Source organism: Taeniopygia guttata, chromosome 4, assembly GCF_048771995.1.
Source record: "Taeniopygia guttata chromosome 4, bTaeGut7.mat, whole genome shotgun sequence".
Lineage (NCBI taxonomy): Eukaryota > Metazoa > Chordata > Aves > Passeriformes > Estrildidae > Taeniopygia > Taeniopygia guttata.
The window spans coordinates 31,149,866-31,163,906 of NC_133028.1; the positions used below are offsets into that span (position 1 = coordinate 31,149,866).

The 14,041-nt window shown below is 37.3% G+C and overlaps 1 protein-coding gene across 12 annotated transcripts in view; it reads right to left on the reverse strand.

Moving 5' to 3' along the window:
- Positions 1-334: 334 nt before the first annotated feature.
- Positions 335-14,041, reverse strand: part of FAM149A (family with sequence similarity 149 member A) — a 28,047-nt gene continuing 14,340 nt past the window's right edge. For 10 of the 12 annotated variants that reach the window (XM_032748076.3, XM_072928261.1, XM_032748081.3 and 7 more), the window contains 11 exons: positions 12,516-12,658; positions 11,629-11,754; positions 11,296-11,472; positions 9,259-9,449; positions 7,657-7,811; positions 6,417-6,520; positions 5,995-6,213; positions 5,568-5,682; positions 4,738-4,878; positions 4,292-4,373; positions 335-3,487 (listed from right to left, as the gene is read on the reverse strand). In XM_032748076.3, the coding sequence (XP_032603967.3) occupies positions 3,414-3,487; positions 4,292-4,373; positions 4,738-4,878; positions 5,568-5,682; positions 5,995-6,213; positions 6,417-6,520; positions 7,657-7,811; positions 9,259-9,449; positions 11,296-11,472; positions 11,629-11,754; positions 12,516-12,658 (1,527 nt within the window). In that variant the 3' untranslated portion in view covers positions 335-3,413. The remainder of the gene's footprint in view (positions 3,488-4,291; positions 4,374-4,737; positions 4,879-5,567; positions 5,683-5,994; positions 6,214-6,416; positions 6,521-7,656; positions 7,812-9,258; positions 9,450-11,295; positions 11,473-11,628; positions 11,755-12,515; positions 12,659-14,041) is intronic. The other 2 variants (XM_032748077.3, XM_032748080.3) reach the window with 1 other exon arrangement.

Here is a 14,041-nt window from a genome sequence, read left to right on the forward strand (position 1 = left end):
ATGGCCACATGGTGCATTCCTATCTCAATTTCTTCAGTCTTGATAAAAGAGGAATGGAAAACTTACCAAACACATTGTCCAGTTCTCTGTGAATCTTCTTCTGGGCTTCAGGATTACATCCAAGTAAGCACAAGGCCATTGCAAGGATGTGCAGAGATTAAGTTAGAAAAGCAAAACCTCAGCTCAGATGGAAATTTGTCAGAGATGTCAAAAACTATAAGAAAGAGTTCTTCAAGTACTATCATGACTTAGACCATGACAAAGTACCATGCATACAACCCACCCCAGTGAAACAGAGAAAACTATCAGAAAAAATAAATAAATAAAACCTATGGACTGGGATAAGAAAAGTTTACTGATTGAAATATAATAAAGTAAAATAAAAACAGGAAAATAGGAGAGAGGAACAAAACCCAAGAAACACAAGCAATTATACAAAACAATTGCTTACCATCCACTGACTTCAGTCCACTCCCAAGCAGCAATAGGTCCCTCCCAGCCACCCCCACCTCCCCCACACCCAGTTCATGTACTGAGCAGGGCCTTCTGTGGTGTGGACTTTATGGTATGACCAGATGGGGTCAGCTGTCCTGGCCGTGCTCCCTCACTTCTTGTGACCCTCCCACTGGCAGAGTATGGAGCACTGAAAAGTCTTTGATGTTGGGCAAACGCAACTTAGCAAGAACTAAAACATTACAGTGTAGTCAACATTATTCTCATAACAATTTAAAACACAGCACTGTGCCAGCTACTAGGATGAAAATAAATTCTATGCCAGCTGAAACCAGGACAGGTATGTAAACAAGCAGAAACAGAAGGAAAGTATTTGCCTGTGTTTAATAGGAGAGATGAATTAGTCACCAACAAGACTGAAAAGGCAGAGGTACGCAACACTTTCTTCACCCTTGTCCTTTAATCAGCACCAAGCCTTGGGAAAAAAAAAATTCTGGCTGATGCAAAAACAGACCCACTATCTGTGAAGGAAGGGTTGGTATGTGAACTATTACATGAGTTTGACTTCTACACATTGATGTGATCTGATAGTATCCAACCAAGAAAAGCTGGCCAGTATAGCTGTAAGGCCACCCTCCATAATTTTTAAGTTGTGGCATTTGGGGGACATCCAAGAAGACTTAAAGAAGGCTAATGTCACTCCTGTCTACAAGGATTTCAGAGAGGATCCAGAAAATTATAGGCCCACCTGTCTTACTTCAGTCCCTGGGAAACCTACAGAACAAGTTTTCCTAGGTGCTGTTACAAGTCAAATGGACTCCATGATTAGGTAAAGCCAGCACAGACTGACCAAGGAAAAAGTGTTCTTGGAAAACCTGATTGTCTCTTACAACAAATGAACCTGCTTGAACATTATCTACCTGGATAACTCCATGGCTTTTGATATGGTTTCCCATGGCCTCCTCCTACAGAAATGTGGATGTGATGGTGTGGATGTGTGATCCATGCAGTGGGTGGGGAATTGGCCACTCAGCCACACCGGGAGGGTGGTGGGAAATTGCTCCCTCTCACCCTGCCACAAGTGGAGTCGCCCAGAGAAAGATACTGGGCCCAAAGCTGTTTAGTACTTTCATCAGTGGTTTGGATTATGAGATCAAGTGTACCCAGATGAAGTTTGTCAGTGAGGTCAAACTGGGTGAGGCAGTGGACACTTTGGAAGGGAGAATGACCCTGCAGGCAGACCTGGACAGGCTGAAAAAATGGGCTAACAAGAACCTTATGAAGTTCAGTAAGGACAAATATCCTTAGGTCCTGCACATGGAAAAACATAATCCAGCACAGGCTGGGGATCTACTTGGCTAGACAACAGCTCTATTGAAGGGGACCTGGGAGTGCTGGTGGACAAGCAGCTCAGTGTGAGTGAACAGTTTGTTGCTGCAGCAAAGAAAGCCAATAAAAGACTTAGCTGCATCAATGCCAGGAGAGATAAAGTAACTATGCCATTCTACTCAGTTCTGGTCAGGTCACACCTGACTATTGTGTTCAGTTTTGGTCCCTGCTATACAAGAAAGATGTGGACAGGGTAGAGAAGGTGCAGTGAAGGGCAACAAAGATGACCAAATTACTGGGTAGCCTGTCATGTGAGGAAAGGCTGAGAAAAGTGGATTTGTCCAGCTTGGAGAAAATAAGCTTAGGCACATCCTATCAACATGTCCCTGTATTTAAAGGGTGTCTACTAAGAAGATGAGATTCCCTTTTCATAAGAAGTCTTATGGAAAAGTGAGGAGTGATACATGCAAATTACACCTGGGAAGATTCCAAATGGACACAAGAGGAAAACTTTTCACAATGAGAATAATCAACCATTGGAATAATCTCTCCATTATGTGGCAAGTGGTGGATTCCCCAGCATTGGAGACTTAAGATTCAGCTGGACAGAGTGATGGGCCATCTCATCTAGACCGTGCTTTTGCCAGCAAAGATTTGACCAGATGATCCTTGAGGTCCCTTCCAACCTGGAATGAGTCTACAATGATTATCAGGATAACCAGCAATTTTCAGGTGCCCAAAAACTGACCAAAAGGGAGAAGCGTTAGAATACTTCTGGTAGACAGCAAACATCCCTCTTCCTCTCTCTTGCCACTTGAGAGCAATCCATTGCTGCTCTGGTAATTAGCAAATCTTTCTTTTTAAGCTACAGAAGCTTGTTGTTCTGCTCTTCTCTTCATTTGTGCAAGAAACCTCAAAAAGTGGGGGAATTGTCTTACAGATTTGTCAGCATGTGGTTCAATTCTCAGCATCTATAAACGTTTGGCTCAGCAGGAAAAACATTACTTGCTGTAAACAAGTTTATCCCAGCAGTTCCCACAGTTACTGATGATTAGAACAGCAATAAATGAGGTTTCGAAAGAATCAAAGGAAGAAGAAAAGGTTGGTACAGATAATACTTTTAAGAGATAAAATATAGTAATATAATAATAAGCAGACAGACTGAAAAATGAAGAAATGTTAACATAGCAGTTTAAGAGGAAGTACTGCAAACTTCTATTTAAAAATATAAATTTTATATATGACTAATATTTAGATAGACTAGAACATCTTTAAGGAAATAAAAATAAGTAGGGACAGCACTTTATGTTCTAAATGCATCTTATTTGATAGGTAGAAAAAAATTCCCTGGGAAAGGCATAAAAAGGAGGAATGCCTCAAAGTGCAGCCAGTCTCTTGATACTGCAAACAGAGCACATACCTCAACCATTTATTTCATTTTGCTATAATTTTTACTCTAAGCTCTGGTCAAATAATTTTAAAAGAAGGTAATCCAGGCATCCTGAGGATTGCAAGGCTCAGCAGACACTACCATATGCATACATTCTTTGTTACACAAGATACTAAGTGGCAAATTTAGGGCTTCAGTCTTTCAATCAGCGCAGAGGGTTTCTGTTTCTTCCTAAAACAGCTTAAGAAGCAATCTGAAATCTCTTCTTTGAGGTTGGAGGATTTCTCTGAAAGGATCTGGAGTAATTCTGTGTACCTGGAAAATACAAAACATTGTTAAATGTTGTACTTTCTGAAAGACACTCCAAAATTATATATGAGTTACTCCCACCAGTGTGCTCAGATCAATATTTGCTAACCTGCCCTTATTCTTACATCACCTGTCATATAATTTTGTCAATGATATAATTATTTAAACTTAAGGAACTTCCAAACAAGTAAAGATTACTTATAAGAACTCAAATACACCAGGAACCAGCTAGTCAACTTCATTGTAAAAATGAAACAAAATGAGCTACATAGGGTTGCTCTCTTTTTGGGGTTGTAAATTCAAGACAGGGTTGCAAATCAATACTGATTTTTTTTTTATGAGAGCTTTATAATTTTGTTAAAAATGCGCATTTTCAAATCTACTTTTTCTTCACACAAAAAGTTTATTAATTTCAGACCTAAAATTTGTCATGAGCAGTTCACAAGCATGCAACTGTGTTACTACTCTAGCAGCTGCAAAAATATCTAGCCTGTACACTACATGCTCTTGCTATAGTTGTAAATATGTCAAAATACCAAAAAAAAAGAAAATATGAGATGATGAGGTGGAATCCTTTTCCTACAACGTCATAACAAGAAAAAGAAACTTCACAGGATTCCTACCTATAAATTAGGACTCCCTCAGAGCAAGTGAGAAGAAGCTTCAATCTAAACTCAAAAATCCTACTAAGAAAATCTGTTTTTCTTTTATGCAGAGATGGCTCTCCCTAAGCACTATACTTTCTGACAGTGCAATGGGTTAACAGGTTTTGTTGGCCTTTTACCTTTTAAGTCATTCTCCTTTGCCTACCTGTTATCAAAAATCCTTGACCGGTCCTTCTGTGGTTAGCAAACTCCACAGGAGTCAGTGACTTCTTCTGAAGTGTGTCTCTCTGTAAAAAGGAAATATCTACTCTTAGCTAGTGAGATACGCTTATCTACAGAAAGGGTTTGATTATGGTTTTATGATCTAGTCCAGCAGACTGGATCCTACCAAAGTGCAAAGCCCAAAACAGCACTAAAACTGCACACTTCTAGCACACACACCCCCTCAAAACCTGAAAAAAATTCTTTCTCATACAACAGTCCCACACCCCTCCCCAAGACTTTTAGCATCCTCCTCTCTTCTCAGGGATTCCTCAGGTAGTGGGAATCCCTGTACATCAGAAGTCAGGAGAGACTCTGAAATGAGACCTTCTGTAAACCAACAGCAGGCGTGAAAGAAAACCTGTTCCCTTTTCCCTTGTCTCCACTTACACTGTAACATACCCTGAATGTCTGAGTTGTGCTGGGTCTTGAATATTGATCAACAGTAACAGTTCTTTCTCTGAGTGGCTGTTGCTCTGTCCTGCCAGCTACTGCACTTGACACTCTGCTATGAGCATATTGTTCTTGATGCTGAGAGAATTAAAAAGAACATTAAGAGAATGCAGCAATTGAATAAGTTAAAATATTTTTTTTTCTGTTGACATACAAAAGTTCACAAGAAGATAAGAAAAATATGCTTTCAATCACCAAAAGTATCAATTTAAGTGTTTGCCTGTTTTTTAAACAGATGCAAGACTGTTTCTGCTGGCATGTTAATATATCAACATACTAATTTACTTTCATTCTGGTGATTTATTACTTCTCCAAACTTCAAAACTCACCAATATAAACTCTGGCTTTTTTCAGTTGTTATAATTTTCTACTTCAGTCAGCATAGTTTTCTAATTCTTATAACCTAACATTAGTGAATAAAACACTGAAAAGAGCTATTTAAATCCAGATGCATAGAAGAGCAAGGTTACTATCTTGTTATCTTTTTGGTTGGTTCTTTTTAGCTGTGTTGTTTTTTTTTTTAAACAGGTTTTCTGTTGTCAGACGAGTCTTTCCACTATAATTTGTCTATAGCCTAAGGTTTTGAACTGCCTTCTATTGCATTGTAATTGCATCCCAATGTAACACACATTAACATACATATTAAAACTATGTATTAAATACTAACCAACAAAAGCTGTAAAATTACTCATTTCAACCAGTGACACAATAATTTAATTCTAAATAGCTTGAAGTTCTTCACCACTAAAACAATGAACACAACTTACAGGGCTCTGTTGCATTCGAGGTACTGAAATGTGTTGTTCAACAGGCTCAGAGTTTATTGGTGGTAACTTGTTCCGGGTTGCAGGCACACGAGCAGAAGATAAACTGCTGCCAACCCTACAGAATTTTAAGGGTTCCTCTTTTAGGAGTATTCACATTACAGACTTCTTCACTGAAGTAACATGAAATTATTAAGTAGTATATTTCTTTATAAAGCTTAGCTACAGAAAGTAACAGCACCTAATACAGCAATAAAGAAGTAAAACAAATGGCTTTCCTTAATAAAATCATGGCTCTGCTTGCTTTCTTCTTCCCTCTGAATTCTACAATTTATAATAAATTGTGGGTTAGTTCTCAAGTAATTTGCAAAATCCTTCAGTGGTGAATTTTTAGTAAAGTTCTGAGAAAAGAATAAGATGAAAAACTCACAATTTTGTCCCTTTAAGGATTTCATCATTGTACATATTAGGAACTTCTGAACAGGGTTGGTCAGAGGTGAGAGCAGGTAACCTTGGTACTTTCCTAGAAGATGTCAGCAGAGCCAGAGATGATGAGAGAACACTGTTATCAGAAATTCTCCCCAACCTAGCATGTGCTAAATTTGGAGTGCTGGAGGCACTGCTTTGCTGTTTGTCTTCTTGCTCATTCCTAGGGAAAGAGAAAGAAAGAAGGAATTAGGATCAAGAAAAACAAGGTTTTAACAGTGCATCATTTCTACCTCTGCAAATTATTAGCATATCAGTGATCACAAGATCACACAAGATCACTGACTTTTTAGTATTTTTTTTGTTTAATTGCAAGACATTTTTACATGATGTGAATTATGTTTTTAAAATGTCAATGTCACCTACTGTGTTTTTTCTGCTGTGACAGCATGCCTCTGTTGGAGCGGTTTTGCTTGAATTGTCATCACACCACTCAGATCACTACAGAAGTTGCTGGAGAAACGGTAAACCTATTAAAAGCAACAGCTATGTGTTAACCTTTACTTTTTTAGAAAGAAGGTCTCAAAAAGCACATAGTTTTACTTGTTTTTTACAGAAGTTTCTTTTAAGATGGTTCAGTACAATTCTGGGGAGTAGATGGGGCAACTGTGCTTTTTTCTTTTGCTTATCTTCAACAGAATTTTATAAACACAACTTGTTTTATTTTATATAGTTACTGAATTGCAACTTGATTTACAATATAGGTATCAGTTGAAGCCAGAGTTTGATTCTTCAAACTTTCCATTTTCCCTCAGCACAAGGGCATGATTTATCAAAGCATTTTATTTCTCCTGGCTGCTGGGACTGCTACAAAACAAAGCACACCTATGGGGAGAACCAGACTGCCATGCTATCTTTCATGTGTTCCTTATCTCACTATTTAGTGAGCATGGAAAAAGAGCCAGTGGAAGAAAATTAAGTCACTTGAACTTAGTAGTGAGAGACAGGAGAAAAAAACCCCAAACAAACAGAAACAGTGGCTGAAAAAGGAAACAAATGTACAAAACATTTATCAAGAATTCAAGAAACAGAGGGAAAAACAGCAAGCAGGACAAAATAGGACATTTTATCAATATAAGCATGAGCTTCTACAAAGACAGGTAAGGCCTAGTGCCAGTGTGCTGGTGGATGTACTGCAGAATCCCCTTTCACAAGAGGCAAAGAAAAAGTGAGACAATGGGAGAGTCTGAAACTCGCAGTGTTGTGAGAAAAGCACTTCAAGTTGCAACTTCACATCCCAGTTTGTCATCTTTGTTCTACCATGAAGAAATTTCTGGATCACAATAAAAGCAGAATTAGTTTTTAAGGACAGAATAGAATTTAACAAGACTTTGCCAATCAATGGCAGCAATGCCTTAGAGATAAATTGTACCTTTAAGGACCACCAAAAAAAAAAAAAAAACAAGTGACAATAAACAAAAAACAAACATTGAATTAAACCTATTTTTAAATCAGATGAATTTAAGTACCCCTAATTGGTATAAAGAAAATAAAAGAGAAAATAAAGAGCCTTTTCAAGTTTTGATCGAGACTGTCCAAAGTTGAAAAAAAGGTGTCCAAGGAATAAAAAAAGAACATTTGACAGAAAGGTTTGTTTTATTCTTACCTGTGATGAAACAGAAAGAGCCCCAAAAGATATATTTTGTGCTTCAGAGCCTCTGGAAAGAGGAATGGTCCCAGCATCTGCTGTAATATGAATGGCTGGCAAATGCGGCAGTTTTGCTGTAACAGTTTTGAGTTTTTCTATTTGTTGGTCGCACTCTGCTCAACAGCAAAAAAAAGTAAAGGGAATAAGAAGTATTTTCTATGCTTACCATCCATCATTTCTTGGGGTTCAAACAATATTACACAGTAAGTAAAGACTTGCACATAGCTTTATGCTTCCATGCTAATTAAAAATCTAATATAAATTATGGATTTTTGAAAGCATTTCAATTTGTCTATGCTTTCTATGACACTGACATACAAGCTGGCCTATACAGGTAGATTTGGAGGGGGTTGTTTAAGAAAATACAGCTAAAATCTTTGAAATGCTGTCTAAAAATCCCCAGAGCTTTTCCTTTTTAAGTAGTAAAAAAAAAAACAACCATATATATATATATGTGTGTGTGTGTGTGTGTGTGTGTGTGTATGTGTGTGTGTGTGTGTGTTTATTTATTTATTTATTTTTATTTATATATAATTAAAAGCCTATTGATACCAGCCTCATCTGACAGCAGCTGTACAGTGTTTCATGTTGGGTATAGTTTAAGTACTAGCTATATGACCTTTAAAAATATAAAAGGGCAAACCTATCACAATACTGCTAAATTATCCTCCCTAAACTATAATACAGAGTGCTAAACAATCCACCTGTACTGTCAAAAGAACTTTTAAATTACAGTATATCCTGAAATGTTAATTTCTGATGCTGCAAGCATTCAGAGAAATTTTGCCATTTCTTACTTTTTTGTATTCTTATATTTGAGGTTGAGTGTACCTTACATTAGAGGTAACTTCCAAGACCCACCCTCAGGTATTCTTCTGTTACTTCTGTCCTTTTAAAATACATTGAAAGACCTGAAATTTCCCTCAATCTCCAGAGACAACACATGCACACTAAATAGATTTTCACTTCTACTTATTTTTTCTAGCTTTTCCTTTTAGTCTGTTAGAATAGGAAAACTTAAAATAAAATTACATGCATCACCTCTGCTTCATCCTATAGTGAAGTCTTGAACTCCTGCGCATAAGCAAGACTGTCTATCTCACTTTAACATTCTGACTACCCAAAGGTTTTTTCTACTAATAAAGCCTAAGCAATGAAGACTAGGAGACTCTGATTCCTAGGCTCCAGATCACATTGGCAGTGATCCCCTGACTAACGATGACTAACAGCATCAATTTACATCTTTAAGCCAGTGATTAATATTTTTTTTAAAACATGATCTCTCGCAAGGAAGCTATTTCAGCCAGTATATTTCAGTCACTATTTTTCTTTTTACACATCTCATGCAAAACTCCCTGAAAATTAGGAAGAAAATTTTATTTTAGGTGCATGTGTGTGCACACATTCTCATGGCAAGACATTACATATATTACCGTTCTACAGCACTGGTCATCTCTACTAAAGCCTGCAACATTGGCTTAATTTAAGAAGATAGGGAAGTATGACTTTTCTGAATTAGATTCAACAAATACCATATTTTCAAATGAAAATATCAAATACCTGGGATACTAGTTTCCCAATTTTTTTTAATCAGTTCCTCCAATATTCCAATCACATTGCTCCAGATATGATCAAACACTTCAGAAGCCACAGCATCTTTGATACAGGCATTGGGAGAAACAGGGGGAATGCCACGCTTACACCTCTTCTCAGAAAGACGCATTTTCTTTTGTTCCCAAATCTCATCCTCACTAATAAAGGAAACAAATTCAAAAGAATTCCCATGGGAATTGACTTCCCCCCCGCCACCCCCTCCTTCAATAGAGAAACATACATATGGACGAAAAGGAATTCAGCTGGAGATAAGCAAAAAATTAAAACTCAAATTCACCTAAGGGAAGAGAACCTATTAAATGCATATATACTAATTACATATATACTGATATAGATACTGATTTCTCTTTCATTTGCTTGCCATTGAAAATTTTTTTAATCCCATTAGGGCATTAAAACAGAAAGATCTACAGGTCTAGGAAAAAGTTTTATATGCGGCACATAGTAATTTGAGACTAAATCCTATGCTTTTTACAGTAAAATAGGCAACAACATCTGTTATATTTGTCAAGAGGACTCTCACATGAAAATTTCTTTCTCAGCATGCCCTGTGTACCTGCACACATCTCCAATTTCCCACCATTAATCAAAGATGAAATAACTTTAAAGGATTTGTGCAGTATGACAAGAATAGTAGATCCCATAGCCTTACACATCCCTTCTTCCTAAACACTACAGTAAGAACACTTATGCTTTTTAATTTTTTTTCTGTTTCTAGGGAAACATGTTTTAGCAACATCTCCTAACTTGGTCTTCTAATACACACTCTCAGGAAGAAAGTTTTAACTATTTTCTTTTTTTATATACCATTGGATTTTTTTCTAAGGAGCGGGGGTTTTTGGGGGTTTTTTTGATATCAAAAAGATGCTTCAAAATTCCTACTGGTTTCTACTACCTCCCTTTCTCTTCTCTTCTCTGACACTTCTTTGCTTCCTCCTCAAGCCACAATGCATAATTCTTAACTGTATGTAAGATGTGGCTGATTGATCCAACTCACAAAATGACCAAGCTTTTCTCCTATCAGGCTTTATAATAGCTAATGTTTTAGTTATGGAGAACAAGGTATTTCAGAAGTGAAGGAAACAATAAGCATATGAAGGAGACAAAAGAGAGAAACATACCTTCAGACAAGTCTCCTTCCCAAAGTCTCCTTATTTATTAAAACAAAGAGAGAAAACTACTGAGAGTATTCTTAAACCTAAACACTTCCTTAAAAGGCAGCAATCCCAGCCTTCTCTTTCAAAAAGAGCACTGAAAGTGTCTCTGAAAGGTTCCTCAGGTTTTCAGAACAACCATGTCTTTGTTCTGAGTGTGCATAAGGCCTTAGCACAAAAAGCTGTGCTTTGTGCCCAATGAGTCCTACCAAAGCTTTCCCCTTTTAGAGGTCTTTTAGAAAACAGCACATGATGATCTTTGAACCACCCAAGTAGCCTAGCTGCTGGAAAATTCAACTGGCTCACAGGAAACCTAGGCTGCACTTTCAAGAAGATGACTGAATGACTTGTTGATCACAAGAGTGCTCTAAATACAGGCTGTAACCTGCAGCTCTCTTCACAAAGCTGTTACACTCAGCACAGAAAGAACTTAAGACTCATCAGGGCAGACAATTACAGCACAAACAGTGTAATGACACTAAACAACCTGATGCTCAAGGCACTCACTTGGGCAGAAGGGATGCCTTCCTTCATTCTACCCCATCTCAAAATTAAATATTCATTTTATTGAATCTCCATGCATCAAATACCTCAAAACAACTAGTGGCTAAGACATTCATCTGAAATGGGAGATGTGAGCTTTAACCACTAGAATGACAACATAGCTAAACTTTCACATGCCCAGTGAGTGTTCTGATCACTGTGCTACTGAACACAGGGACAGAAAGAACTATATCTTACAGAAGAGAAACACCATTTAGGAACCCTGACTCAATTCACTGATAATTTTTCATTACATTCTTCAAAAATAGATATATCTGTTATTTACAGTTCCTTGTTGTCAAAGGCAAGATATTCCTCTATTTTTCCATCCTCATCGTAAATTTCTTCTTCCAGGAAGGAATACATGGCTGAGTCTGAAGCAGAAATCCTAGTGGAACCTGAATCCAGTGATGTATGCATTGGAGATACTGTTGGCATCAGTTTAGAGCCTGAGATGCAGAGCCTGGAACATATATCAAGAAAATCAGAATTAAACATTCAAAGAAATGAGAAAGTGCATATTTAATTATACTGACATGTTTCAGTATTACAGAAGTAATATTTTTACGTCTTTCTGAAGAGGGAAGACCAAAACAAAACTTTAAAAAAATTAACTTACTCCTTTGTATGACCAGTACATTCAAGGAGGCCAGGCACACACTTAGTATCTACATGGGCATCATTTCTGCTTTGAAAATGCTGAAAGCCTTCATCCTTTGGCACTAAGAGTTGCTTTCCCAGAACCCTGAATAAAAAGGAGAGAACAAACAGTGTCATAGATGGAAACCTTGGCCACATGCAAATATCCAGAATACAAGAACCTGCAAACAGTAGGCAATGCAAAAGCACAACTTACATCTGCTTTGAGGGGCCAGAGCCTCGTGTATTACCTTAATTTTGCATATTATTTAAGCCATTAAAGTTAAGCTGATTTACAAGATAGATTCTATTGATAAATTTTAAGAGCAAATAGTAAAACTTGTCAGATTGTTCTAAAGCCAGACAAAAGTAAACATACTTCCTTTCTTATTAAGAAAGTCTGTAAGATACATTTAAAAATGGATGCAGGAGACAAATAACATCTGCTGTGACTTCACTTATCCAACTCCAGTATTCACCTATGTGAGTAAAAGTGCTAATCAAAACTGTTTACATGGAAAGTTAAGGCTTCTGTTAAAGTTCAGAAAATGCACAAACTCCAACATGCTTAATGTAGAGAGGAAAAGAGTAAAGGTGAAAGCAACTCTAATAAATACACACTAAATTATAAAATAAAATAATTTCTGAACAACTTTGCCTGCAACCATTTTATTAATCAAAATAAAGGGCATCAGTTGCTAAAGCACCACTGCCCAGATTTACTAAGCAGCTATGGCACAGCTCAGTCCCAGAGGTACAGATTTGAATGTACAAGTGTTGCTGATGCCCAAACCATAAGAGGGTACCCCAAAAATTCAAAATAGAATGGTAACTGATTAAAACTACTACTAGCAAGAATTTCCTTACCTTATATGAGGAAATTGTTCAACCCAATCTGCACATTCTGCCTTCAGGTTCTCTGTTTGGGAGGTCACTTTTCCTTCAAAGAACATTTCATCAATCTCCAAAAATAACTGATGCACTCTCTGTGTGTTGGTTTTATCAAATTCCTATATATTATAAAGTTAATAGTTGTTAGCAAATATGCATGTATACTAAAATGTCTGTGATATTTAAAGAACAGAAAAACATTAATCAACTTGGCTGAGCGTGTCAGAATGCATGTTCAGACTATATATTTTGGACACAATTTATATACCACAATGCAAAAAACAAAAACAAACAAACAAACAAAAAACACAAAAAAACCCAAAAAAAAATTCCAGATAGCTGGCTGGAACAAGTTGATTTAGCAAAAAAGAACTACAAGACTGTATTTCTTTGACATTAATATAACATACAGCTGCCTAGAATTTAGCCCATGTTAAAAAGAAAAAGAAAAAAAAAGAAAAAAAAAAAAAACCAGTTATAAGTTGTTTGGTTTGGACTCCCAGGTGGTTTCCTGTGCCAATGTAAAGCACACACGCTGCATCTCTGGCACCCAGGGCAGCCTGCTCTTTCAAGAAGTACTCTTCTTTTTCCTTTCTAAGTACAACAGCTAAGAGGGTAAAGAGGGAGCACCTTATGCCTGTGTGATCTAGTCTAGGGCTTAGGATACAGCTGTCAGTGTGAAAAATGCCCTTCCACACTTCTTCACTGAACCTACAAATCAGTGCAACTGAAGACTAAGTTAACACAGAGGCAAATGAAACTAGTAGAGAAATGCCTGATTTTATCCAGTGATATGGAGACAAGCACTTGGCTGAGGGCTCCTCAGCTGGGCACTGTTTGTAATGACATTTGCCACTTACATTAGATAGATACTTTGATACACTATAAAAACTGATACACTAAAAACAAGGCCCAAATCATGCTTGTTTACTTCCAGCTGAATGCCTCAAAGCACTTCAGGGTACAGGAGGGATCACACTGAAAAGGAATGAGAAAATAACTCTCACACAGGTTACTGTAATATCCAGAGTCAGGCTTTCTCCTGAAGGGCTGGCAGCGACAGATGAGGTCAGTACCCTAAAGATTAGGGCATAATGCAAAAAGAATGGCAGAACTACCACTACCAGCCACAGAAGGCTTTCTGAAATTAAACTGGCAGCAACTGCAACACTTATTTAACACTTCCAGCCTGCACCAGGTATGCTTCAGAGGTCAGTTCTTTGATGCAGAGAGAAGTCCTACTCTTACATTTGTAAAAAATAACTGAGCTAATGTAAGAGCTAAATATTTACCAAAACTGGGAAATTTATATGCATGTTTATGAATGTACTTCATAACTGAAAACACTGAGAACAGTTCAATTTAAACATTGCCTGCACAATGCGGTGTTTGAAAAGACATGTTTTATCATTTGCTTGGACTCAGAAACCTAAGCCTACCTTCTTCAGTAAAACAGCTTTGTTTTACTTATTAATGAGGCTGTTATGGATGAGGTACTGCAT